Source organism: Hippoglossus hippoglossus, chromosome 19 (assembly GCF_009819705.1).
Source record: "Hippoglossus hippoglossus isolate fHipHip1 chromosome 19, fHipHip1.pri, whole genome shotgun sequence".
NCBI lineage: Eukaryota > Metazoa > Chordata > Actinopteri > Pleuronectiformes > Pleuronectidae > Hippoglossus > Hippoglossus hippoglossus.
Genome location: NC_047169.1, coordinates 16,326,251 through 16,354,043, shown reverse-complemented (window position 1 = coordinate 16,354,043; position 27,793 = coordinate 16,326,251). Strand labels below are relative to the sequence as shown.

The 27,793-nt window shown below is 43.9% G+C and overlaps 2 protein-coding genes across 3 annotated transcripts; one reads left to right on the top strand and one right to left on the bottom strand.

The window, feature by feature from the left end:
• Nucleotides 1-52: 52 nt before the first annotated feature.
• Nucleotides 53-22,500, bottom strand: tnrc6b (trinucleotide repeat containing adaptor 6B). The gene is made up of 22 exons (XM_034571120.1): nucleotides 22,363-22,500; nucleotides 19,387-19,473; nucleotides 17,780-17,801; nucleotides 17,001-17,438; nucleotides 13,809-16,898; nucleotides 12,996-13,160; nucleotides 12,516-12,727; nucleotides 11,817-11,891; nucleotides 11,425-11,628; nucleotides 11,105-11,224; nucleotides 10,778-10,903; nucleotides 9,295-9,465; nucleotides 8,604-8,714; nucleotides 8,279-8,483; nucleotides 7,536-7,703; nucleotides 7,235-7,378; nucleotides 6,900-7,043; nucleotides 6,091-6,183; nucleotides 4,436-4,639; nucleotides 4,034-4,101; nucleotides 3,169-3,308; nucleotides 53-2,477 (listed from the first exon to the last, which is right to left on the bottom strand). Exons 2-22 carry the CDS (start codon nucleotides 19,441-19,443, stop codon nucleotides 1,916-1,918), a joined length of 6,519 nt encoding a protein of 2,172 aa, XP_034427011.1. The 5' UTR covers nucleotides 19,444-19,473; nucleotides 22,363-22,500; the 3' UTR covers nucleotides 53-1,915.
• Nucleotides 21,979-26,813, top strand: si:ch211-141o9.10 (probable endonuclease 4). Of its 2 annotated transcripts, none has more exons than XM_034571205.1 (8): nucleotides 21,979-22,204; nucleotides 22,785-23,041; nucleotides 23,292-23,501; nucleotides 23,610-23,792; nucleotides 24,972-25,103; nucleotides 25,296-25,400; nucleotides 25,969-26,098; nucleotides 26,550-26,813. In XM_034571205.1, the coding sequence occupies exons 2-8, from the start codon at nucleotides 22,879-22,881 to the stop codon at nucleotides 26,608-26,610; spliced, it is 984 nt and encodes a 327-aa protein (XP_034427096.1). In that variant the 5' UTR covers nucleotides 21,979-22,204; nucleotides 22,785-22,878; the 3' UTR covers nucleotides 26,611-26,813. The 2 variants fall into 2 exon arrangements, with proteins under 2 accessions (XP_034427096.1, XP_034427095.1); XM_034571204.1 differs by lacking the exon at nucleotides 21,979-22,204 and adding an exon at nucleotides 22,384-22,503 and having other exon boundaries at nucleotides 22,784-23,041.
• Nucleotides 26,814-27,793: the final 980 nt, after the last annotated feature.

Genomic DNA, 27,793 nt, shown 5'->3' with positions numbered 1-27,793 from the left:
GTCCCATAGGTCAGGTGTGACCGCCTCGATCGCACACAAACACCAGACCACCACAGATTCAATTCAACCTTTATTATCTTGTTCTTTTCTGCTTTAAATTAATTTCCTCTCCTTTTTGTAACATCTGAAATAAACGAAAACGTCCTGAACAGGAGTGATAATAAAGACTGACTTAATTTAAATTGATACATAATAAACAAACAAACAGTAAAACATATGTAATGTCTTTAACGTGTCTGTAAAACACTGTTCCAGCTCAGCTTGGTATGGTAGGATTTGGCATCGCTAACAGAAATGCCTTCAGTTGTTTGCTTCGTCTTAAAAACAAAATATCATTCTCTTATTGCATTTGACAGAGAAAACACAAACGGGAACAAAACGCTGCTAAAAAAAACACAACTTAAGAGACGTATGCAATAGTGCCGATGTTTTTGAACTTGTTTAGCTATCACAACAGTCAGTCAAGCACATAAACGTGTATACATCCATTCATCTACCCACCCTCTCTCACACTCACACACATTTCTCATGAATCTCATGGACAAGAAAAAAAAAAAGAAAAAACATTCAACATTGTAGCAATAACACAGACACTCCTATCATCATCATCTTCATCTTCATCACGTCCTCCTCCATTCGGTCATACTGTCAACGCTCCTTTCATGCACACACAGGCAGGCAGGAGGGCACCTTGTACAGCGAGTAAATAAGTGATCATAGTCATCATTAACGTCATGACAATATATAATAATAACCAACTTGATTTCTTGAGTAAGAAAAAATATAATAGCGAGGTCAGTGTTTGAAGGGCAAAAAAAAAAAAAAAAAAAGAAAAAAAAAAAAAAGAGAGGACATCTCTGGATTTTCCACAAAGTTTCACACGTTTCTCTTTTTCTTTTAAAACAGAAAAAAAAAAAAATATGATAAACAACCGACGTACATCAACAAGGAGATACAATTTTGCTTGTCAAATATAAGAGCAGTGTGTAACTGATGAGAAGGTGTGATGCTGCTGACATGGCGGGCAGGCGGGCGAGCGGCCGCTGGGTGTTAGCCAAGGCCACTGCTGTTGTAACATTTAAGTCGTCCTGGTTAGGTCTGTGTAGTTGTTGTGTTGTAGCTCTGTTTCAAAAATGGAGGGATTTGTGAATGATGTGTCAACAACAAACCCAAAGGCATATAGTGCAAGTTTGGCTAATGTTGTTTTTGTTGAGATTTTTTGTTGATTTTTTTAAACCCTGGGTCCCATGTTGATGGCATATTTCCACCAAGGTAGAGGCGTCAGTACCAACTAAAAACACTCTCCTCTTCCACATCTCAAAGGTCGCTGATCGTCCGTTTGACTCAGTAGTGTGGCGCCGTCCGACCAATTTTCTACAAACTCCAGATCCTTCCGACTCTCAGGCTTCCAAACATGAGAACTCAGAAGTACGCCTGCCTGGTCTACGAGGGCTCAGTTTGCAAGTCTGAATTTTGAGATTCAACCATTAAATATAGTCATACAAAAAGAAAAAAAGGAAATAACTGTGGAACACTAAAAACAGCAATAGCTAAACTTGTCGACGACGTGTACGACTCTGGCTGAGCCTGTCTACAGTGCATGCCTGAGTGACTGGGTCTCTGAAAGCAGATGGGATTTGGAGTAAAAAGACAAAGAGCTGTCCAGTTGAGTCCTAAAGAGGATGAATAAATGGATTTCACCTTTTCCCCCCGGTTCAAGTTTCACTGTTATCTTCATTTAAAGTTAAGCGGTTTAATGTGTGTGTGAAAATGATATGTGCGTGTACTGAATGTATGTGTGTTAGGTGACCAGTGTAGCTTTTATTCACGTCATCTCCGCATGTAAGTAAGTGCAGAGTGTGACATTTGTATTACAATGGGTGTAAAATGATTGTGTTTGTGTCAGTCAGGACCCTTAGATGGAATCAGACCCACCGCCCAGCAGGTCCCCTGGAAGCAGCGAGGCGGGGCTACCCATCTGGTGACGATCATCCAGTGCTGGGGAACCCCATAGGCTGCTGCTCTGGTACCCGACCCCGCTCATCCCGCCCATTCCCCCCCACAGGCCCTGCCTTCCAGCCTCCACACCTCCGGACCCACCCATCCCGGTCCCGTTGTTGCTCCATTGTGAGAAGATGCCGAGCCCGGACCCCTGGGAGGAGGACGGGTCCGATGAGCTGCCTGTGCTGTCCATACTCTGCCACCCGGAGCTTGTGGGCCCTGCCCCCCCGTTTCCTGCTCCTCCAGTTGTGGATCCTCCTTCTACTCCCCCGCTGCCGCCTCCTACTCCACCTCTATCACAGCTTCCTCCGTTGCTGTTGGCCCCCACCGCGGAGGTCGTTGTGGGCCCGGACCCTGCGGAGCTGGATGCAGTTCCTCCGTTACCTGTTCCTCCAGCCTGGGAATGTGCAATATAGCGAGCCACATCTTCTTCGCTCACAAACTCTGCCAAGATGGTGGTGTTACCCAGAACACACCTGGCATAAACAAAAAAGTTGATCAGTATCTCTTAAAATTGGTTTTAAAATCATTTTTCCACTATGAAATGCATCTACTTCTAAAGTTAATAGGTGCTACATTTTATTGATGACCATAATGATCTCAGCCAACTTTAGAACAGAATTTAAAACACTAGGTAAGAAGACACCTCACATTTGCAAGTTTTATAAAAACTGTTTTTCTCCCGGGAAAACTTTAAAGGAATAAAAAAACAACCACGTCTACTGATGGTTAGCTAAGCAGCAAGACTGGAAGCAGCAGCAAAAAGCTTGCTTAACTCTGAGGGTAAAAAAACCCACCTTCCAGCACTGTAAGATCATTTATTAACATGTTAAATCTTGTTTGTTTTATGCAAACAATGGTTTCACAGGGTGTTTGCAGCTGTGCTATTTCTTGGCCAGGACCATTAACTTATCTGTCTCCTGGTTGCAACTGGTCCAGGCCAGGAAACAGTCTGGCATGTCACATCTGTAAAACTGCTAATTATAATTCATAGGTTTTATTTGTTGTACGGATTAAATCAACAAGAGGTGATTTAATTACTGACCCCCCCCTCCTTTCTTTGTACTATGCTAAGCTAACTGACTGCTGATTCCAGCTACACATTTATCATACGGACATTAAAAGTGAGAATATAAAGACGTTATTGAAACAGAGCGAGTCTCTTACATGTGGAGTGCACTCTGGGCCTTGGCTGCCTCCTGTTTGGATCCATAGCGAATAAGAGCTGTGCCCTGGGTCAGGCCAAGGTGAAAGGTCAGCAGGGGGCCGTGCTGCATGCAGATGGTCCTCAGTGTAGAGCCATCGATCTGCATTTATAAGGATGGACAATGTTTAAAATGGAAGTCATAGTGATGGACTGAGGAAAAAAATTAAGCTACATTAACCCATTTATACCTAAGGTGCTAAATAAAACCACACTCTAAAACCTAAACATCGTTTAAAAACAACCACCTAAAAACTGAGTTTTCTGAAGAGCTGACAGAATAGCCAACGTTCATTAAATGAAAACAATACGATTTTGTACATTTAGCTTTCATTGTAAATCAAGTGCCCCCCCCCTTTCCTCTTCCTCCTCAAACATGTCTCTTACAGACTGAGCCTTAAATCAGAAGGAACATGGCCTGGGTCTCAATTTTCTGCATTGTTGTTTTCATCAATGAAACTCTGCTGTAATCTACTTCAGTACTCCCCTTCCTCAAATCGTCAGCCAATGTCAGAAACGCTACTTTAAAAACATTTTTTTGCAGGCTAACAAATAAAATTCCCCATATAGCATTTTGCTTTTCCTGTGATAATTGCAGCAAATCACAATGTATCTCATCAGTCACATGTCTTGAAAACGATGACATCATATAAAATGCGCATCTGGTCTTAAAGTTATATACACGCATATGTTGCAACAGATCTAAAGGGCCTGGTAGTATTTAGACTAGTTACAGCTCTACAATAAAAGAAACAAAACATCTTCGTTCACAATATTCTGTCTCCAAAGTAGTTTCTTTGGTTGTATCTGTAACGTGTGTGCGTGTACCTGTGGTGTGAGGTTGCTGAGCACCAACCAGCAGCTTTCCCGAGAGCTGCCGTCACTCCAAGAAGAGCCTGGGGAGAGGAAGGAAAAGAATCTGAGTGAAAGTTTTCCACATTCCCTATAAACACAACCACACTCTGTTTTCCCCCTCAGTCTCACAAATGTAATACATGATGAATAACTTTCTCTGCTGCTTTAACCCAAGCTTGGCTGCTCTTGAAATCAAATGAAGATGGACTCTAAGGTTCAAAGGAGCGATATGTTGTATCTCAGCATTGAGAGCCAGTTGTTTTTTCCTCTGGTGAACATTCAGATAAGTAATTCAACAAGTGCTCTATTTTCCTGAATGATGAAAATGGACAACCATGTAACCACAACAACATGAAAAACATGTTAGGGCATTACCAGAGGTGCTGGAGCTTCCGCCCCAGCCCCTGCCAGGCAGCCGAGGGGCTCCTCCTGACCAAGGGGAAGACGATGGCTGCTTTTGACTCATTAGTCCTGGAGGTGGGCGGGAAAGCTGGGTCTGGCTGGTGCCGCGGCTGGCTTTCCAGGACTTGTGTCCGATGGGCTCTGGGGGCCAGCTGGTCTTGTAGTCTGTGTACTTTGCTGTGGGGACACAGTAGAGGGAATGAGGGTATGGAAGGGTCACATAAAGTAAATATTTGTAATTTGTATGTTAATTCACGTTGCCTTGTAGGAACTGGCAGATGAAACAGATTGAGAAAGACGAAACTGTTGAAATTTTTTGTAACTGACTGCTAATTAAACAAAAATATTGCAATTGCCTCCTTGTAATATTTTAAGGGTTTTATTATCTTGTACTTTATTTGAATAATAGTTTATCACATGGGTATTGTGTATGGCATCTACTGCATTTGGACAACTCATCTCACAGCCTGTAGTTTCCACAAGGGGGCAGATGTCCATTTGTGGTGGCAAGTTGCCCATGCAAATATCATCAGTAGATCCTTTGTACAACCTACTGGTAGCTCGTTTCTTGGTTAGCGTAGCGATGGTGAGAGATACCACATGCAACGTAGGTTCGCAAGAGACGGCAGCAGATTTAGGAACAGAGACAAAGAAACTCTCCTGTAAGTTCTAAAATGACGATGAAAGAACTTATTTGTGAATCCTTAGACAGATACGAGAGCTCCCTGCCTGTGACTGAGAGGAAGATGAGAGAAACATTGCTGTAGATCATTGGTTTAACATCCCTTGGTGAGTGGATTGAGGTACGTCTGTTTGCGGTTTGACTTTCTTTTGATTTTGTGGCTTAGAATACTGCACTGTAATTAGCTTGTGGACATTTTATTAAAAGGACCTAAGATGTGTTTTATTGTTAAATTTATTAATTGATTGTTTTTAAAGGTATAAGGTTATTTAATTCACTGTTTGAATCTTTGTGTAGGTTTTATTATTATTAATTGTATCGTTTGCATCCTTGAAAGTTTCCACTGTGCTATGATGTGTGGATGACACCTATTAAATAAAAAGGCCATCAGGCATCAATCTGGGACTCCAAGGGCTGTTACAATTAGCCTATACAGCTAACTCTATTGAATTATTAGCACTGTCCCTATTAAAAATTTTAATAAATTAACACAATATAAGTTGAAGGTTGTAATTGTTCCCAGTGTGTGATTAGTCATTTTGTGCGGCCATTGTGAGTCTCAGATAGGAATAATGTCATCATGTAATCTTTTCCTCTTGTTTGGCATGTTCATATACCTACATATCTTATACTACACAAGACACACAATTCCCCAGCTTTGTGAAGCTTGTTTTGGTGGTGGTGCATGCAGTCCAGTTGTGACTACACACTAGCAAAGCAGCTGCATTATCAAAATCTTATAAACCTTCTCAAATAAATGTTTTAAGTGAGTGAGTGATTTCAGTTATTATATTAGCTGTTTATCAGATTAAGTTGAAAATGTATCAGTCAGTCATGTACATGTATAAATGGTCCTCATTAGAAGCCAAACATTTCATTACTTTCCAGACAAAAACACACACCAGCTCAGCACTGAGATGAAGTGTGTGTATTTGTGTGTGGTTACCTGAGTTGTGTGCGTTGTTGAGGGGACTGTCTGAGGCACTGTAGGGCCAGGCACCAGGTGAAGGCAGCAAGGTGTTGAGGGGAGGGGTGGAATCTGCAAACAAAGACATCGTCAGAATTTAAAAAGGGGAAAGTGAAGCTGCAGATTGTTGCATTCACTTTTGTCAGTACTGTCACAGTAAGGCTCATTTATGCATCAACAGGAGATGCGTATGCAAAAAAAAGAATGACGCAGCCTTCTGTCTGTACTCTGCATTCATTTCCTCCACATTTGAGCATGTCTTCTGAAAGCTTACAGATACGGATGAAACTAACAAAACTGAGCAGTATCACCGCATATCATGGGGCGGGTGCAGTGTCACCAATAGATCGAGAGACGACCATGGGACACGAGAAAAACATTTCAACTATTTTTAGGAGAGACAGGTGAGTTGGAAAGAAACTACAGGTATCTACTGTATATGACACTTGACTGATAATTCATCCAGGTACAAGGTGGGTAATCTTAAATGGTACATTCCCTTACTCTGTACTGCCCTCTTGTGGATATGTTTCATAACCACTATGCCAACGTAAAGGATGCATGAAAGTATGTGGGTCGAAACGGTTACATTGTTTCAAAACCTTGCAACCTAACAGAACCTTGCACAGTGATTTCATGTTGTCTGATTGAAATGCATCTTGTTCTGTGAACTTATGTACATTGACTGGCCTGTTTGAAAATATCTTGTTTAATAAAAACTTCTAAAACTATTTTACTGGGGATTTAAGCAATAGTGATTTAAATATTCTGCATAGCTTTGTACTCACCTGTATTGTCTTGTAACAACTGGTGCTCAGTATCATTGAGGTTGGGGGAACCTGCATTTGCCATCATGCTCCCTGGGGTCATGTAGGGGTCGGATTCGGGGTCGACACGGTCAATTCCCTTCCAGGGGACACCGGGCTGGAACTCTAAGGGAGGAACATACATGAGGCAAGAGTGCAGGTGGAGAAAACTGAACCAACATCAACACTTCAACATGGGTCATAACTCCAACACATTCCTCCTGGAGCACAGAAATGTTTCCCTCCCATCATCTTATTTTAAACCCTGTTGGATCCTGTGGCCCAGGTTATCACTTCAACTGTGGCTTATCACTAACCAGGTGGCCAGCTGGTTGTGGTCGTTGGCTTGGGGACCATCTTGCCAGGGGTGCGGTGCCAGTTGTCACCCAGGCCGTCTCCAACCATCATGTCGTACTGAGAGTAGGGCGAGCCCCCAGGCATCTTTATGGGGGTGATAGGACCTGGGATGATAATGTGAGTTACATCACTGAACAACAGATGGGTTCACAAATCACCTTAATATGCATCTTCACATCTAATTCCATTAACACTCTATCTGACTCATCTATTCCATTTCTTCTATATATTCCAAACACAATATAAAAAAAGATGGCTCACCGTTTTTATGGAATGCATTCTCAGGTGTTGTTGTGTCTGGAGACGAGTGTCCCTCCATCATCCATTTGAAGCGGGACTGCTGAACCCCAAGGTCCTTCATGCCCCCAGGCCCCCCCACGACAGAACCACCCAGGTCCAGACCAGGGATGTTCATCCCAGAACTAAACCCTGCTCATGGGAAGAGACACAAAGAACAGAGGCAAACATGAACAGGATTATTATGCGTTAACATTTATCAAGTTCAGGAAAACATTGGATGCTACAAAAAAAATAACAAATACTGTTAATTCTTTAACAGAATATAATATTATAATATATATATATTACAGAATACGTGAACTAGAATTATATGTGATCACAATCTCCCCTTCTGTTCCTAAGTTAGGGTGTTAGGTTGCCAGAAATGGGTTATGTCACATCCAAAGTTTACCTCTGACCTTTTGGATATAAAATGTTACCACTTTATCCTATTAGACAGTATTCTGGAAAGAAATGTCATAATCTGTGCATTAGGTGTTGTGTTTTGTGGGGTCTGTACCCCTGTCCACCAAAATCTAATCATGTCAAGTAAATTTGAATTCAGGTTAACGTTTTGGCTGTCACCAATGCAGTATCCAACCAAATGGGAAATATGCTCACAATGCACCCTTCTGGTCTTGGGTTATGGTGTTGAGAAAAAAAACCCTAACCCATCTGGTACATTTTTTTTTACAAAATATGTCACAGTAGAAACAATTGCTCACCACTGTAAGGTCCGAGATTTTTGGGGTGGAGGTCAGCCACAGATCCTGACAGGCCTGGATGGGGCAGGGGATCAGCCACAGGCAGTTTGGGACCTCCCATACCACCTACACCGTGGTGGGAGGGGGAGAGTTTGGAGCTGCCGCCTAGACCTCCTACCTGCTGCTGCTGTCTCTGCTGCTGGAGCACTGCCATGATCCTGGCCAACTAAGATATGACAAAAACCAAAAAAAAATCAAGAGTCCTTAGCAAGGTGGAAGTAAAAAGTAACAAAGAAGTGTGTTAATAAGAAGATAATTAATTGTGTGTGTGTGTATGCATGTGTACCTGCTGGGGGTCAGCCTGCTGCCTCACATTTGGCGTGAATTTCCTCTGATTTTGCAGCAGCTGCTGTTGCTGCTGTTGTGGCTGCTGCTGCTGGAGGAGGAGCTGACAAGCCTGAACAAACAGAACGAAATGAAAAAAGACATGAGTGAGATGGCAAAAGGAGAAAAAAATGCAATCTGGGCAACAACTTTCAAGCTTTACACTGTCAAACCCATTTGTTAACTGAATGCTATGCAGACCAAGAGTCATTCTCCGCTACGAGGTTATCATCATTATCTAAATATTTTGTCAATGACTCACAGCTTTAACAATGGTTCATTCTATGAAAATAAATCAATGTTTAGTGTGGTCCTCCCACACTTATATATAGTGAGTATATGGTTCAAAAGTCTGTTTCACACCATTTGACTCCGGAGTATATCCATATGTATAATAATTATGTTGTTCGTAACTGCAAGATTTGATCTCAAGGATTTTCTCGGTGTTCTGTATAATTTATGGTTAGTCATTGTACACCTGCCCCAACCATAGCATTCTATACATGAGGGTTATTTAACAAATAAAACAGGAGATACAAAGTGAGAAAATGAAATGTTCAGGAAGTTGAAATCCCATCCAGGCTTGTTATGTTTCCAGACCTGTGACGGAACACTGCAGTGGCTTTCAGACGTATTAGTGTGCAGCTTCTTACCAATTGAAACTGAATGTGCGGTGGGTAGATGCTGCTGAGCATGGCGATGTGCTGGGGGGACAGCTGTGGAGGGAACACACCTCCCCCGACTCCTGCCACTCCTCCCACGCCGCCAACACCCCCCACGCTCCCGCTGGGAGGGGGCATCTGCTTCAGCACGGAGCCTGGCACCTGGAGACAAGACGCAACGGCAAGCAGGCACACCTGTTACCACAGAGACACTTTGGTGCCGTAACCACGAGCAACCACATAAGCTTAGCATTTGTCCCCAATTAACATCGACTCTTTCATGTTCTCATTAGCTTGTGTTAACAAGTGATTTGACCTGAGTGAGCGAATGAAATTGATGCAATTTCTGGACAAGACGTGTATTTCACTTTATATTCTTTTGAAGGAAGCGGCTATGATGAACTATGTTGTCCTGAAGAGTGATTATGCAGTCTAGGCACCACACTAATAGAGCCATGTTTAAAGCCAGTGGATCATGTTGTATAAGCTCATTGGTCAACTTATTACACATTATATCATAAAGCTCAGTAAACAAAGACAAGTCCTTGAAGTACGCGATCTACCCTATGCAAAACCTGATCTGCGTTGATCCCACATTAGAGGGAATGTGCAAATTAAAGTTTCTCCACTTGTTTCTCAGCAAGTTATCACCTTAAAACCAGCACCCAAGTGAAGTGCATGGAGCTACTGATGTTAGCTTTTCTTTTGTTTTCTATCTGCTTCTTGAACAGCTGATACATTTCAACATAGGCTGTGAACACACAGTAGTAAATCCCATACTGGTTTCCTTTAGTCCTTTGAGTATTTGAGACGAACTTAACACCAGCTGATCACAACAAGAGCCACAGAAATTACTCGTGAAAGCAAAAATAAAGTGGATATTGCAGAAACGTAAACAAACTTCCTTTAAGCGTTTTTTGGACATGAACTCTTGAAAATTTCCAGAAAATGAGTAAGCCTTTCACATATGAAGAATGCAGCAGGAGAGCAAGATGCATTCACAACAACCAGAAGATTTCAGGTTAAGATATGTAGGAAGTGCGACATGACTGCAGAAAGCAGCAGAATTTTTTTTTACAAAACATTGACACGGGCCCTTATCGCTAAAAACTTGTTGTCTCGTCTCCTACGTGTATGAGACAACTTTTTCATTCAGAGATATCTGTATTGTTGCAGTGTTGCATCTGATGTGTGTTAGAAATATCATGCCCACTTGCTCGCTGTAAATTTTCCACACATTTTCATGTTTTACTCAAATGTGTGTAGAAACTGACACAGTTGTGCTCTCAGATACAGCCCCTTCGGAACATTTCAGGAAAATGCATGTCAGAAAGCAGCTTCAGTAATTTAGGTTTTTACTAGTTACTTAATCATAGACATAAACACTAAAGATGACTTGGCCTTACACCGACAGTCAACCCACATAAGTTTGAAACATGTCATCAGGTAAAAAGAACACTGATTAGCAAAGCACCTGCGGTGACAGGAACTGATGAGGCACTTGCGCTCGTATCCCTGGGGACTGGTTTATGGGTGGGACACTTGGCTGATGTCTTGACTGAGCCATCCCTCCACCACTCCCAAAGATACTGTGACCGCCCTGTCAGTGAAGATAGAAAACTAAACCTCAGAGATCCATAGCACACACGGATAAATAGATAGTAATACAAAAGAATGTGACTCCCAAACAGAGATGGAAAATTTAGGGGCATACATTTTAAGATTATCTTACGAAAACAGAGAACTACAAAAATCTAATGTAAAGATGGGAAGACAGAAACAATGGGAGTGGTTATCTTACTTGTCTAAAAGGGATAGTATGGTTGAAGAGGGAATGGGGCTTGTAGACAGTGGGTGGTGAGTACAGAGAGCAAGGACCCTCCTCCCCAAGGCAACCATCCTGATTGGTCAAAGGCAAGGTCTGTCACAGTGACAGCCATGGGCAGACCAATTTGAGTGGTGATAAAGGGAGGGGGAAGAGACAAGGAGGAATGGGGCAGACCAGGAAGAAAAGGTAGAATCACAAGAGGAAACAAAGAATAGCAATAAAGGAAAGAACGTTATCCAGACAGGAAAAAGACATCAGAGACAGAGACTTCTGCTGTAGCACTGGGTTGTTACCTTGTCATAGTAGGAGCCAACATCCCCAGGTGCTGCTTCTTTTGAACCAGGTGGACGGTATGGCATCCCCCCTCCTCCTCTACCTCCCTTCCTCATGTCTCCATTGTAGTCATTCATTCCCATGCCTCTTTTCTCTGCCTCCATCTTCTTCTCCTGGAGAGAACCCGGAGCCATGTCAATGTTTGGGCCACTGGGATCATCGTTCTGTCCAGCAGAAAAAGCCACCATCATGATCATGACCATCCACCAGATACAGCACCATCAATGCCTGCACACTACTTACAATATCAAATCCCTGACACAAATGAACCACCATTGTTCAACACTTCCTGCTTTGCATTATCACAATAAAAATCAAGTAATGAGACAACTGATGGCATTTTCTGTCTTACCAGCAGCCCCATGTTAGAGAACTGCCTGTTAATGGGGCTCATCCACGAGTCTCCTCCACCAGCCTTCAGTGGACCCTGAGAGACAAACACAAAACAAGTAAATGATCATTCTGAATTTGAGGTCTGAAAGGTCAACAGTAAAAATGAACAGTGAAATATGCTGTTTTAAAGCTTTCAAAAATGTAAGGTTTAGGTGGAATGACTCCCCCCCCCGCCAACTTTCCCAAAAAGGGAAAACACATTTTAAAGCAAAGTGAAAACCATAAACTTTTACATATGCCAGCTTAGCTCATTAAAGAGACTTCAATGACATAGGGGCACCATAAAATACATAAAGGACTCGAAAATTTGAAGGCATGTTGACTTAAAAAAAAAAAAAGGGACAATGACACTGTGCCCTGAGTGCTGGTTCTTGCTCTATGTATCTTGGGTTGAGCAGGATCCACACGAGAAGTGTGTAACTGTCTAAGAAGCAGCTGGCTCTGTATTATCAAATAAAGAGACAACTCAGCCTCTATGTTTTAGTCCAAATGTTGCCTGGATGAGAGACAGGAGCAAGATTTTCAGTTTGTACTAAAATGATGATACCGTGTTTGCAACTGAATGATTGTTTCTATACACGAGTACGCCACTTCTAGTTACTGCTGGAACTCTGAACCTAACAGAACATTTTATAAAGCAATTGTTTGAGTGACCCACCTTGATGTTGGGCTTCTTCCCGGGGTGGGTCTGTCCCCAGCCGCCGTTGCTTCCCTGTCCCCAAGATGAACCGCTTCCCTGGGAGCCGGTGCTGTTCCACATGCCGCCACCGCTGCCGCCGCCTCCCTCCTCCTCATCCTCCCAGCTTGAGTGACGCGAGGCTGCCACCGAGCATTCTTTTTCGCCCCAGCTATCTTGCATAGACTTTGTACCTGCAGCAGGTGGGTTCAATCAGAGTTAATGCCATTAACAGATATGAAATAGATTTTTACAAAAACAAAATTCATTTTTATTCTCATTAACTATTGAGAATCCAAATGTCTCAAAAGCCAGGCATTATGTCACTTTAGGCCAGGCCGGCACAACCAACACAAAGCACAAACTATGAGATCATCAAGTCAGATTGTATGGATATCCCACAGATAGCAGTTATGATTCGAATTTACAGATACGAATTTACAGCTAAATCAAATTTCTAACCGGATTTGATGGGGTTGGGAGAAGGGTTTCCCCAGCTTGTCGTCTTTGCGCTAGCATTGTCAGGGTCTCCCCAGCCAGCAGGGGCCTCAGTAGACTTTCCCCATGCTGCTGTGCCATTGTCTACTGTAGGACTAGATGGGGAAGTACCACCCCAACCTGATGGATCTGTAGACACATTGAAAACACAGGTTAAGAGGAGGAAGTCTGAGATCATTTGAGTAAGCACACAACCATTTCTTTCAGTTTGATTCTAACATCTTGCCTCAATACATCGGGGCTGCACCTTCATACTGCTTTGTTGCATGTTTACAGGGGTTAGCCGTGATGCAAAGGTATAAACAATACTAACTCTACACCAAACAGTCTGAGTTTTTGTCTTGATATGGTCGTCCACATTGATCCTGACTCAAAGCATCTTCTCTGGAGTCACAGTACTACCCAGCAAATATACATTTACAGAAAATATATTAATGGTTAGGTACAGTGTTGTGCCTGAATGCTGTTACTGTGATTTCTGAGATCAAACTGCAGAGATAGCAAGCGTGTGTCCGGCTGAAAAATGACTATTCTATGACTCAGTATCTTCAAGTTCATGATTGGCTGTATAAAACAGCTTATAAACCTTTAAAATCAAAGACAGCAGATTCTAAAAAACTAATTTTTCAGTTTTTCAGCAAGCAAGAAAAAAACCACAATGTCAATTATGTCTTATCCTTCATTCCACCTGTCTTTCTTCACTTTGGACCTTTTTTATACTGGATGACAACTTGAAATGCACAATATCATAGTCAAACTCAGTTTCTAAATTCTTACCCATAGCTGAAGCTTTCGCAGGTCCATGGCCAGTGTTGAAGTCTCTGTTACCTCCGGGCCCTGCAGCCTGCCTACTACACTGCTGCTGTATCGCAGGTCCCTGCTGTTGCTGTGGCTGCTGCTGTTGCTGCTGTTGTTGTTGCTGCTGTTGCTGCTGCTGCTGCTGCTGTTGTTGTTGTTGTTGCTGCTGCTGCTGCTGTTGTTGTTGTTGCTGCTGATGCTGTTGGGCCGGACTTTGTACATGCAGCTGCTGGCCAGCAGGGGCGCCGTTCTTATCCCACAAGTTGACTGGCTTGTAGTTGCTATGGGTTGGGTCACCCCATGCTGATGTTCCATCATCAATCTCATTCTTCCTGCTTAAGGATTGTGGTGAAGGTTCCTCCCAGCCACTTGGTTCAGATCCACTTCCACCTCCTGCGGGACCACCAGGGATGGGCCCTGAGGTCCAGCCTGAGCTTTGGTTCTGATTCTGGGCTTGAGATACAAGTTTCCTTCCCCCGCCCCCTTGCATAGCCCCTTGGTCCAACGCTTGCTGCAGCTGTGGATTCTGATTGCGGGGCTGTGATTGTTGCTGTTGCAGTTGTGCCTGAGGGCCTGTGATGGAGCCCAACTGGCTGTTTGGCATCTGGTGCATTTTGTTTCCTCCACTCCAATTTTGATGGGGTTTGGACCCCATCCCCCCAACAACGCCCATACCCCCTCCTCCACTCCCTCCGCCTCCTGTGCCCCCTGCTCCCCAGGTTCTCCGAGGAGCATTATCATCCCAGCTTCCCCAACCACCCCCACCTGTATCCCCACCTGAGTTTCCTCCTCCAGTCTTCCTCTCAGCCTCCCATCCTCCTCCTCCACTGTTTGATTTGGACTCTTGCTCACCCCAGTCCCTTCCTGCCCCAGCCTTCTGTCCAGATCCCCACCCACTTCCTCCACCATTCCCACCCATGTCTTTCCAACCCCCTGCCCCTTTCTCCTCCCGATTTTCCCGATTTCCTCCCCAGCCTCCACTAGCTGGGTCACCCTGTTGCCCATTATCACCCCATCCTGCTCCATTTCCTCCTCTACTACTGTCTCTCCATTCCTCATTCCCCCAGCCTTTGGCCTCTTTGCCATCCCTAGCCCCCATCCCTTCTCCACCCCAGCCTATAGTCTTCCCCTGCTGGTTATGTCCTGGTATTACCCCTGACCCCATACCCGAGCCTGTTGTGGTCACTTGCCCAGATTGTGAGACGCCAAGATTCCTCAAGTTGGGGCCTGAAGGTGGTGGGGCTCTCCCAGACAGAGAGGCCCCACTACTGCTACTGTTACTGCTGCTCTCCCAACCCTCTCCAGAAGACCCGGCAGATGGAACCTGGGAAGGATTGACCCCTGGACCCACTGATTCAGTGATTTGGGTCCTTTGTCCACCAGAAAACTGAGAACTACTACCATGTGAAGATGGATGTTTTGATGAAGCTGATGACAATCCACCTTTATTCTGTCCTCCCTGTTCTTCGACATCCCAGGCTATGTTTTGTCGGATCTGTGTTTGGCCCCAGCCTGTGTTGGACAAAACCCGTGGGTCCAGATCAGTTCGACTTAGAAGATTCTGTAAGGCAGCTTCAGCATTAGGTGCCGGGCGAGGACAATTGTAACGGCTGTTAGGTCCGCTCCCATTTCTGGAGTTTCCGCCGCTAGATGAAGATCCTCCCCGTGCTTCCTGTCCTCCTTCTCCCCCACCCCATTCCCCTGTTTCACCCTCTCCCTTCTGATTGTCCCAGACTCTGGTCAAAGTGGTGGCTGTTGAGGAGGATGAGGTGGTGGCTGGGGGGTTGCCAGCTGCGCTACCCCCACTACTGCTGCTGGTACTGCTGCAGGCTCCACTCATTCCCTCTCCTCCAGGTTTAGCTCCTCCAATACCAGTGGAGCTCCCACCCCAATCACCACCAGAAACTCCTCTCTCCCCTCCTACTCCTGATGACCCCCACCCTCCCTGAGATACCCCAGAGGTTTGACTACTGTTTCCTCCAGTTCCAGCACTACCCCAAGCATTAGCCCCACTCGCAGAACTTGAATAACCCCAACCTGAGGTCCCATTATCACCTTCAGCAGCTCCGAATCCCCCTGTGCCAGCACCTCCGCCCTCCCATCCATCAGTCCTTGAGGCACCCGTTTTGGAGTTAGCTGCAGGGTAAGAAGGCTGGCCTCTCCATGAGGAGGCAAGGTTGTGGTCTCCCACACTCATTCCGCATCCTCCCACACCACGGTCCATTCCTCCCCCAATCCCTTCCCCAACTGCGATTTTTGGTCCCGCTGATTCACTTTCCCACTTTCCCCCTCCCATCTCTCTGTCTCTGGATTGCATTTGGTGAAGTTGGTGCTGATGGGTGCTTGATTGATTCACAGATAAAGGTGGGTGACCCCCCAGCACCCCGACTGCCCCGCTTCCCGGCCCCAGGGAAGCAGAGTTGTTGGCAGACAAAGACCCTCCAGGGCCCTGGTGATGGAAGGAAGACGGACCTCCTTCCCCTGCAGCAGCGGGCCCATCCTGCTGCACAAGGGCAGGCCAGGCCGAAGGGTTGGCATTTGGATTGAAGTTGGCACCTGGAATCCCACTGCTTCCATCGACGGGGCCACTGGTATCATGGCTCCCTGGCACAGTGGAGGCTTTGGAAATTGAGGAGGGCTGTTGTAGCAGAGGCCCAGCTGTAGCTACTGCACTCCCTCCTCCAAGATGACCCTGGGTGGCAGCCGTCCCCCATGCCACACCATTGGACGACTGCATACATTCATTGGGCAAAGAGAATGAGGAAGTGGGTGAGGAATGGTTGCCAGAGGCACTGATGCTGTTCACAGGCATTCCATTGTTGCTGCTGCTGCTGCTGCCGCCGCCGCCGCCTCCAGCCCTGGTGAATGAAGCTGATCCGCCATCACTGCCAGCGATGCTAGGCCACTCCTCCAGGTTGTTGCCATCGACAATCACCTTCTCCCTGCCCTGAGAGGAGGTCTGGCTGCCTGAGCTCGCCCCCCACATGGAATTTGCATAATTAGAAGTAGTAGTAGAAGCAGCAGCTGATGATGAGGTGAGGGCCAATGAGGAGGTAACCGCACCAGTGTCTGAAAGGGCAAATCCCATGAGAGGTCAAAAGGTTAAAATGTAAAAAGAAATTTCTGAAATAATGTTGTTCTAAAGTGACCTACAGCATTCCTAACACTCACCTGAGACAGCAGCCATGTTTGCATTTGGGCCATCCCCTCCTCCTCCCCCTCCCAGCAGCATGGAGGACAGTGGCGGCTGACCCCTCTTCAGTAGCACTTTATGGTCCTGCTGGCAGCGGAATCGCGGGGGCACTTCTCTCGGCATGTAGCGCGGTTGCTGCTGAGGCGCCTGAGCTCCGCCTCCGCTACTTGTACTGCCGTTTCCAGCAGCACCGGGGCCGCCAGCGGTGGAGGAAGAACTGGTGGTGGAGGTGGGCTGTCCGTTGGCCACCCCCAGGCGCTTGGCATTGTTGCCGCCCTGTGATGGGGGGGCAGCACTGCCAGGGCCTGAGGTGGCTGGGGATGGGGAGGCAGAGGGGGTGGGTCCAGGGCTAGGGGAGGCAGAGCTGCTCTGAGTGGCAGGAGACTGGGCAGACGCCGGCTTGGTCAAGTCTGGCACTGCAGGAAGGGCAAGGCAAAGAGAAGGAGAGGGGAGATAATTAAGCATAATTTAACAGAGTACATCTTAAGAGAACAGTGCAGTTAATTTTGTGAAAATGTAAACATATTCAAGCAAAGGCAAGATACCCAAATAATCCTCTGATGCAGATATTTTAAGTTCATGAACGTTGTTTTAAGCTTTTTTAGTTCTTAAAACTACAACATGCAAATATTGCAAAAAACAAAAACACCATCAAACTGAAAACTTTATTTAAAAGTGAATTTCATGGTGGATGAACATTAATTAACAGCAAATGTCCACATTTAAACATTTATACAAAAATCACTGCACTGCTTACCTTTGTTTTTTTGTTCTGCAACCTAAGATAAACAGGAAAACATATTAGTTGACAAATCATTTACTAAAGAGTTCAAGTAAATACAAAAGTAAAAACGCACTTCAAATGTCAAACCTTAATAAAACAACATCATCAAGACACAGGAGACAACATGAGATTTACAAGAATTAAACTGTGATTGTGGTTATATAAAGAAAAAAAATCTAGGTGTGCCAGGATAACAAATATATCATTCCCCACTTTCAGGATGGTGTAGTTGTTGAGACTTGCTACGTCCTCTGTTCTGCCAACACTAACAGATGTAATCCTAACATTGATGATTGGTCTTCTTCCCATTATAGTGATAGGTCATATTTCCAAAATGAGGAAACTTATTGTTGCATTTGAACTTTTGTTGACTTAGTTACATCATGTGGATTTCTTTAAAATGACAAGGCTTCATTCTGCCTTCCCACAAAAAACAACAATTTGAGCTGAATACACAAATGTTTGACATCATGTTTAGTATTAACACAAAACTCAATGTTTTAAATTTGTATAGCATGTGACAATGACATGTAGTGTTTCACAGCTGCTTATGAGGAGAGAGCTCTGTCATATCTTTTAGTGTTTTATTATTTTGTGCTATGGACGCTTCGTATCCAGGTCAATTCCCACACCTGTGCACAAATAGACCTATTTGCGTTTAAATGAGAAACGTTGTGCTTAACTGACAATGACAGCACAAAGATTAGAACTACACTGGGTAAGCAATGCTGATCACAGATTGAGATAATATATTTTTGTTCAACAAAGGTCAACATCTGTTGTAAAGAAAGTGTATTTTTCTTACATTTACTTTTATGAGACAGACAGTTCCCTTGCTTTTCTGGTTTCGGCAAATACACTGAAACCTCCCAGCAGTTGGTGCTTTGCAAGCGCAGGTATTTTATTTTCACCGGCTCTAATAAAACTCCATCCAAGATGAAACACATGAGTGCATAACATAACATGTGCATATTACCAACCAACATCTTACAGAGGATGTAGATGTGAATTATATATATCCAATTAGTTTAAGAGAGGGGACGACTAGAGTGCAAAAAAATTTGCTGCAACAATGCCAATCTCTTAGTTTAAAATAAATATTAGCCATGTTAAAAGTTGTGAATCACATCTTTATTTACCTATGCACCCTCTCTACAGATGTTGCACGAATTTGTATCCAAGTGAAGCTCTTAGTGTAATGGGACCACTTTCTTTCGATGCAAATGTAAAATGGTCATCAATACAACTTTAACGTTCAAAATTTGAACACAATATAATCTCAACTCATCGCTAAAATTACACAAAAACACATATAAGCAGAACCAACATGTCTAATCACATAATTGTCATACAAAATAGTCCAAACAAAATTATGATTTTCATCAATATATTGTTGGACATGGTGCAGCTGCATGTTTGGTTCCACAGAGGATCAAACTTTTTTGACTTATAAAAAAGACAGCATGGACTCATTTGGTTTGTTACATTATTGGATGGCCGAACAAAAATCGATTTAAGTTTGTGTATACTGCTGAACCGAGAGTATGTCTGAGGAGACCCAATCAGCTCAACACGCTTACCTTCTGAGAGGCTTCCCTTTTCCTTTTGTCGTCTTTTTTCCTTTTCTTGTCTTCCATGAACTACTGCTCCTGTCCTGATACTCTTTTCTTCGAGAGGAAAGAGGACATAAAAAAAAATAAAAAAATCAGACGATACCTTACCGATACATTTTTTAAATCACTGAGTGCTTCTTTGTACCAAGTAGTGTATTGTATCTGCAAGATACATCACTGCTCACTGCTCCCGTTGACTGCCGCTAAGATCAAGGGGAAAGACAACATCCCTGTTGCTTTATGGCCATGTGAGCCTTCATTCATCTCTATGGTTTAGCATCATTGGACTACATGCTTGATTGAATGAATCATTGCTGCTGGAGCTAAGAATACTGCTGGACATGTGGGTAACAAACACAGTAATTATCCCAATCAGAAGCATGCAGCACACTGTAAGCTGATCACACGTGTGGGTTCAACCAATTTAGATGGTTAACAAGAGGTATGGCTTAAGCTGCTTTCAGACATGCACTGAACTCCGCAGTTCCTCCGTATTTTCTCTGGAGGAGGTGCATGTGTAAATGAAAATGTCAGAGTGAGAGGCTCCACAATTTCTGCAGACTTTCTCCACCTGGCCTCCTAGTATAATGTCCATAGAAATTCAGGAGAACACGAAATCCCCCGCTGGATTCACTACGAGCATTGATGACACTTTTAACACGCAACAGATGAAAAAAGAAAAAAGAAAAAAAAGAAAACAAATATGTCCCGATGAAAAAGCAGAGCCACACACACACAGCAGACACCAACGAAGATGTCAGGAGTGTTTGTGCTGATAAGAGCTGACGACAGTGTCTGTGTGTTGTCAAGAAAAGCACGTGATCTCCACAGCGGAGTTAATGTGTCGCTTCCTGCCTCTGTCTGCTGCACCCGGCTGCTCCACCTCTCGCCTGAATAATGTGGAGGATTTGTTGCAGCTATGAATGCGTCTGTGCAGAGAACCTCCTGCTGCATTGTGCATGTGTGAAAGTTAAACTGCGGGTAATCTACGCAGCCAAATCTCAGGATTTTACCCGCAGGTCATGTCTGAAAACTGCTCTAGTCAGCCAGGTCATCTTATCAGCAGACTGACTGGATCTGCATGTGGCCAGCTGAAGGTTTGAGACCCATGCGTGTGCTTAAATAACTAAATCTATCAATGGCTGTGGATCAAGAGGGACAAACAGTCCGGGAGCTGATCGCTACAGGTCGGGTCGTGTCTGAAGTTGAAAGACCCGAAACAACCGATCACCATCACTTTTTCAGCCAGCCCCTGAGTAAAATTTCCACAAAATGTCCGAATGAGCCCATGTGAGAATAGAGCAGGAAAATGTCTGAAAAAACCCAAACAATCGAGTGGGCGTATTGTGAGGTTACTAATATGCGACTGATGCAAAACTTAAATACAAAAAGAATCTCAGGATGAGAAAGAAGAGGCATACACATAGTCGGCAGATACAGCAGACCAAGATTGGAAAGACAACAAGATTCCAGAGCTTTTGATGATTGCGGCCTCCACCAGTGTTGATGTGCTGTAAAACAGAACGTATAAGCCATGCCCTGCCTCTTCCAAACTCAACCCAGGCGCCACCCCTCACAATGTCCTGTTCCGGACATTATCCTGTTGTTGCAAAAGAGTTTGAGCCGGTCAATCTCAAAGTTTTTCATGTGTGAAAAGGCAAACTACGGAAAATGTGCAGATCCAATTTCCCGGACATTTTCTGGAGTCCGTGTCTAAAATCCTCTCAAGATGGTGTGAGCAAGTCTTCCGGGCTCTACTCTTTGAGAGCTGAGAGACAAGACGTGCAATCCAAGAACACCAAATCATGCACTGTCAATAGGATCCTTAATAATGGAAAACAGCCAGACTTTGCAAATAATACTAACATTATGTTTCATTAGATGTCTCAATATTAACACACATTATGCTCTTTACAGGCTTGGTTATGGGCTTTATAGATATTCATGGCCTGTATTTTTTCCTGAAGTAGACAGAGCCATTCACTGTTCGTTTCACTTGGCTTTAACAGTCTAATAGGCTTAGAAAATGTTGTCACTCAAATGCAATGTAGCCAGGAATGCACTAATTTAAGGCAGCAGGAGAACATATGCCAATAACCACAATTCCCACGGGATATTATATACATCATATTACCACAACAAAATATCGATCGTCTGTTGATTAACTTAGAGGAGAACACAATGCTTGTGAACATCGGTGTGTGTCTTTAGTTTGATTACACGTCCAGGAGGCAGGGATCACAGCTTCGAGGAAAACGAAACCAACATCATCCTAACCAGAAGCATTTTTGACCAAAAGCCTGACGGATCAGAAAGATGTACCGATTGTTACGAGCTGTCAATTCTGCGTTCACCTCTGTCCAGCTACCCTTCAAATCACTGCCTACACTAGCTGCTGTTAGCGTTGTCACAAGCACCACAGCTAGCAGCCAGCTAATGTCACAGTGTTTGAATATCTGACTTTGATTAAGGTAAAACCACAAGCGATTAAAAAAAAAAAAAGGCCACAGTGGTGGTCAAAGTCCCTGAAACTGATCCGTGTGTAAACGGAAATAGCAAAAGCAACAATTTTGATAGCAGCGGCTGATGAAATGTCTCGTCGACTGCCAGCGTTAACGAGTGTCCATGTTTGAAAATGCAGTGAAACAGAACAACACGCAAATGATCAACATGTTAGCAACATTAAGCTGGTTACCGCGGTTCTCTTCGCTGGTACGTCCCCGGCTCTGCTAATACACATCCACAGATACTGCAGCAGCGGTGCTATCGGACGTTAGCTATCCGGGTAAGCTAACCAACCTACTGACAGGCTAACGGCGTTAGCTTGGCTAAGCGAGCGTTTGCATTTCAGTAGCTAACAGCTGTGTTACAGTCACGTCACATGCACACACACGACGGCATTGTAAACATTCAGAAACCCAACGCGCACGTCCGGCTACTCACCTCAAGAATCACATATGAAGAGGAGCTAGCGGCGCTAGCTGGATAGCTTAGCTAAAGTGCTTCAGTGCGAATTTTTCTTTTCTAGCTCTTTGAGGCATTCGTCGAGGCGTCGAGAACAGCGACGCCCGAGCGGTGGAGTCAAGTAAGTGGTGGAAAACACAAGCGCAGCGAGCTCCCGGCGCGTAAATAAGTACTAACGTTGTAATGGTGTAAACCCGAATGTGCAGAAGAATTTGAATTTCAAAGCGCTGTGGAGTCAGTCGGTTGACGGGCGGCCATTTTGCTGCTCAGTATGAAGCGTCTCCAATGGGGCCGCCTGTGGCAGCTGCGTGGAAGCTCTGTGACTGGCTGCTTCCTCTCAGAGGGATGCAACGCACACACACACACACTTCTTGACCTTCATAAACTTTTCCCTGTGCAGAACCATCACTCCTCCGAAACACAACGCTTAATAAACCCAATCAGAAACCCCCCCCTGCTGTGATCAGCATCAGCTCCGGTCTTCCTCCTGACAGCATGGGCCCGAGGAAGAGAGGAGCGAGGAAGAGGAAAAGTGAAGAGGAGTTGGAAGGAGAGAAGGAAGAAGAGGAGAAAACAGAGGAGGCCGATCAGAGGGGAGAAAGGAGGAGAATGGATCGTGGAACCAAGAAGTACATTGGTGCTCATGTTGGGATTCAAGGTAACATGTATTTACCAATACTCATTTGCACCTTTTTAATTTGTATTATTTTCATCCTTGTTTAGTTTGAGAATCTATTGTTTTTATTTCATTGTATTTATTGGCTGCTTCTGCTTAGTTTTTAGTTTTTTTTGTGTTGGAATACCAATACATCCTCAGGAATCTTGAACGTCTAATGACATGCTCCCCTTCATGCGTTCACCAAACACACACCCACCCACTCATCCTATTTCTTGTGCTGTGTCCGCAGGTGGAATCTGGAAAGCAGTGGAGACCTGCACAGAGATCGGTGGCAGCAGCTTCGCCCTGTTTCTAGGCTCCCAGCGCTCATGGAGGAGGCCTGCCCTGGACCAGACAGCTGCAGCCAAGTTTCGGGAGCAAGTTTCCCTCCAAGGGTTCGACCCAGCCCACATCCTGCCTCATGGGTCCTACCTGATGAACTGCGGGTCTCCTAAAGAGGGTTTGTGATAGATTTCTCCCGCTGTTTGCCTGCCCTTGTCTTGCATTGTTTATTTCATCTCTCCTCTTCTCCTCTGACAACCTCCTCTGGTTCGTGTTTCACCCCCAGATGTGTTTGAGAAGAGCCAGGCCCTGCTGGTGGAGGAGCTCAGCCGCTGCAGCCTCCTGGGACTCAACCTCTACAACTTCCACCCCGGCTCCTCGCTGGGCTCCATCACCACTGAGCAGTGCGTGGAGAAAATAGCGAGTGCTATCAACCACGCTCACCAGCAAACACCTGCTGTGGTTACAGGTACAGGGGGTGGACAGAATAACAGCAGCACACAGCATTATGAAGTATCATCAAAGTAAATACTAGGGCTGGGCAAAAAAACAATATCAATATATGTCACAATATAGTTTTATCAATAGCAATATAACAAAAGTCTAATATATCGATATATTCATTTGATGCATTCTGAAAGCACAGCGAGGAGGTATAATATATAATTGATCCAACAAATTTTGTAAAATGTGTCATTCTCTGCTCATAAAGAAGAATTTCAAACCGCAACCTGCACTCAGGAGCAAAAAAACAGTCTTTGAATTAAAAATAAATAATAATGTGACATTTAACGTGATAATTATCCATATGGACTGATATGAACATTTTTATCCTGATATAATTTTTGGCCGTATTGACCAGCCCTAGTAAATACCAACTGTTAAAGCTTATAATATCTGGAAACTGTTGACGGTCAAACGTGCTGATTCAAATGCAAATCTTTTTAGGGCTGTTGTGTTAAAACATCAGATTAAAAGGCCATATTTGTGTTGAGTGATCTTCAATACATGGTGGAACTGCTGTGAAACACAATTACAAAGACGAGTACTATAAGAGGTCATATTCAGTTAAATTAGCAGGTTTAACAAAGGTTCTAGTCTCTATTATCAAAAACTGTAGAAAGAAATACAGGAACTTGAAAAGATAACTTTACAAAAAGAGGCCAGATAGTCAGTGGTGCTGATTTCCAGTCGCACTGCCAAAATGATGTGATGTAAATGCAGCAACGACATTTGTTGAACACAGAAAAACTGCATTAACAATGATGAACAGTAGAAACCACACTCATACTGAGTCACAGACACTTAATGGGATATAAACTTCAACCTCAAAACATATCACCTTTTGATGAGCTGGTCAAACAGTGACCATCAGGAGCGTCGGTGAAACGGGAAGTTCCTGCAAGACGAGGCTTCATTGATCATTTGAATCTCATCGTTGCAAGAGAACACACAAATATTACCTGTGGGTTAAATCCTTTTGGATGTAAATCATAAAATTAGGCTTGAATATATTTTGAGCCTCTTCAGGAGGATCAAAATTCACCACCACGAGTCCATTATCTAAAAAACATTATCTTTTAAAAAATACATTGATGAATAATAATAGATAAATCCAATTTTTTTCTTTACCTTTGTCCCCCCCTAGTGTTGGAGAACATGAGCGGTCAGGGCAACACTTTGGGTGGAAAGTTCTCTGAGCTGAAAAGCATCATAGACAAAGTGAGAGACCAGGCCAGGGTTGGAGTGTGTCTCGATACCTGCCACGCCTTCGCAGCAGGTACGGTTCAGAAGAAGAAAGTTAGTGCACCATATTAAGAGTTGGGCGTTTAAAACAAATTACTTCTTGTACATTCTTCATAAACATTAATCTTCTTGCTATCCAAGCCTAAAACACGGCTGCTTGTGATTTGGTGGAGAAGCGTGTGAATAGCTGCTGGTGGTGTTTGTTGTGTTCTCCTCATCTTGGTAGGATATGACGTGGCGGCAGTGGGAGGAGTGGGTGCCATGCTCGACAAGTTTGACCAGGAAGTGGGGCTCCACTTTCTCAAAGCCATTCACCTCAATGACTCCAAAGGTGCCGCCAGAAAACATATTCACACGCAGATTAGCAAGATGGTCTACTGAACCAAAGTTCACTACTTTTAATTATCTGATACTGTTTTGAAATGAACTTTGAAGTTTGCCTTTCACATGCGAGGGACACAGAGGTAGATTTTCAGAATTAAATGCGTTCACAACAACAAAAAATGTCAGGAACACTCAGGCGAAGGGAGGCTCCTGGGTGGAGCATGCAGGAGGCAGGACATGACATCGATTTTTTTCAGAGCACATCGAACATGGTGGAAGTAGAAGCTACTGACTCAGCCTTATCTAATTGTCTTTCCAAGTTGACATCTTTGTGTCAGTGTCTTCTATGTGAATGCCACCTCTTTTTCCTCCTCAGGCATTTTACCAGGGGGCTGGAAGGAAAAGTTCCGTAAAATGTCCGGAGCAACTCGGACTTAGACATTTGCATTCTCACATACAGCCCCTGACTTCAGTCCATGTCTGAAAGCAGCTAAACTGACATCATTTTTTTCTGAATTCTACCTCCTTGCATTTAAAATGATAAACTTTGTTGTTTCTTTGTTTGTGATGTGCAGGTAAACTGGGCTGCAACCTGGATCGCCATGAAGACGTGGGTAAAGGTCACATTGGAGTTCCTGCTTTCAGAGACATCGTCAATGAGCCGAGACTCGACAACATCCCCCTGATTCTGGAGACACCTGGGCGGTGAGATAAATGTGGTCACCCACAGCAGTGGAAAAGCACAACAACATATCTGTCTCCATCAAAAAATAGGATTAAAGCTGATTGTCAAATTTTTATTTCAGCCAGGAGAGACTTCAATTTTATTGTCGTGCACAACAAGAGGAAAAAAGTGATACTCAGGTCTAGACACTGGTGGTGGTGGTGTAGAGATGTTGATGATTGCAAGCAAATCCTTGGATAGGGACATCAGGTTGCGACAAGGCTCAGTCAGGTACCCTGGTGTGAGTCCAGAGCAGGCGCTAAATCTTATTAAAAGTATTTTTAAATGTATTTAAATTTTAAAAATATGTCAGATATATTCGATCTTCATCTTTAAATACAGTCTATGATCTTCATACATGAGCCATATTTGCAATTCTTTCAATTAAAAGGAAATAAGTTGTAACACGATTGTTTTATCCTTTTCCCACAGGGCAGGATTCGAGTATGCTGAGCAGATTGAATTTCTCTATTCCCTCTTTGAGAAAAAATAAATGAAATACACTTACTGCTGCATTAACACTTGGTCAAGGACCAACGTGGATGAGGTGGTGGATGCCGTTCCCCTGAAACACACACAGAAGTTATGTGGTTGTATAATCACAATGTGAAAATGTTTAAGCAAGAAATGTTCTTTTTTGATTGAACTCGTTAAATAAACGTGTTGTTGATAGAATTTGCCTTGAGTGGGGTTGTGTTGATCAGAGAGAGCCAGTAGGGGGCAGCAAGAAAACACAAATGCAACACAGACACAATGCAAGACCTTGAGTGTGTTGGTGTCAAAGGATGAAGGCTAACATGGAAAAACATACATAAAAATCCACATTGCATGACCATTTGCATACGGCCAATAAATGGTGCAGATTAGATTAAACCCTAATGCAGTTATTAATGACTTTAATTGCCTGATCTGATTACATGTGCTCATTTGCAGAACGTAGATTACATGTAAGTGTCTGAGGTAAAAGGGAGGTTAAAGTATGTCACTAAAATCATAAAATATTTGAAAATAAATATTGCATCATGCTTCTATTTAATACAGGATGAAATTATACATTTAACTCAATTTGACTTAGATGCAGGTCTGAGAAAATATGAAAACTGTCGCCTCAGCTTGGAAATGATGGAAGGCAGACACACACACACACACACACACACACACACACACACACACACACACACACACACTAACCCCATACATAGTGAGCTCTCACACTCCTTAACACATTTCTCCAGCTGTCAAATACCAACACTTTGGTGCAGCTGTTGACCCCTGGGAGGACGTGGGTCGATAGTCACACCAACTCCGACACCCAGTGGTGCACACACACACACACACACACACACACACACAGGAATAAGGAGACCTGGGAACTTTTCTTTAACTTGAGATGTAGGCTTGAGGGTGACATAATTATAAGACGGTAAATATATAAAGAAACAGTGGGGTTGAGGGTAATGAGCTGTTTCTGTGTGTTGACTTCACGGCTGCATTGTGACTCATGATACTCTAAAAGAAGTGCAAACACAACCCAAGTTTGATTGTGTTACCTTGAGTTGAAAGCCTGAACATTCGCGTTAAACATTTACCAGAATTAAATAGTTTCCCAGACAGGATTGATGGGACATTTTGGAAGTGGTTGAGAATCATGGTGTGCAGCAGTAACAGTAAACAGG

What these genes read in the sequence shown, in the direction of transcription:
- tnrc6b (XM_034571120.1), bottom strand. Translation starts at nt 19,443, where the DNA reads ATGGAAGACAAGAAAAGGAAAAAAGACGACAAAAGGAAAAGGGAAGCC. An exon ending in TCTCTAACATGGGGCTGCTG is followed by an intron (nt 11,629 to 11,816) that starts GTAAGACAGAAA and finishes TCTGCTGGACAG; the next exon opens with AACGATGATCCCAGTGGCCC. An exon ending in CGGAAGCTCCAGCACCTCTG is followed by an intron (nt 4,102 to 4,435) that starts GTAATGCCCTAA and finishes TCCTCTCCCCAG; the next exon opens with GCTCTTCTTGGAGTGACGGC.
- si:ch211-141o9.10 (XM_034571205.1), top strand. Translation starts at nt 22,879, where the DNA reads ATGGGCCCGAGGAAGAGAGGAGCGAGGAAGAGGAAAAGTGAAGAGGAG. An exon ending in TGCTCATGTTGGGATTCAAG is followed by an intron (nt 23,042 to 23,291) that starts GTAACATGTATT and finishes CTGTGTCCGCAG; the next exon opens with GTGGAATCTGGAAAGCAGTG. An exon ending in ATTCTGGAGACACCTGGGCG is followed by an intron (nt 26,099 to 26,549) that starts GTGAGATAAATG and finishes CTTTTCCCACAG; the next exon opens with GGCAGGATTCGAGTATGCTG.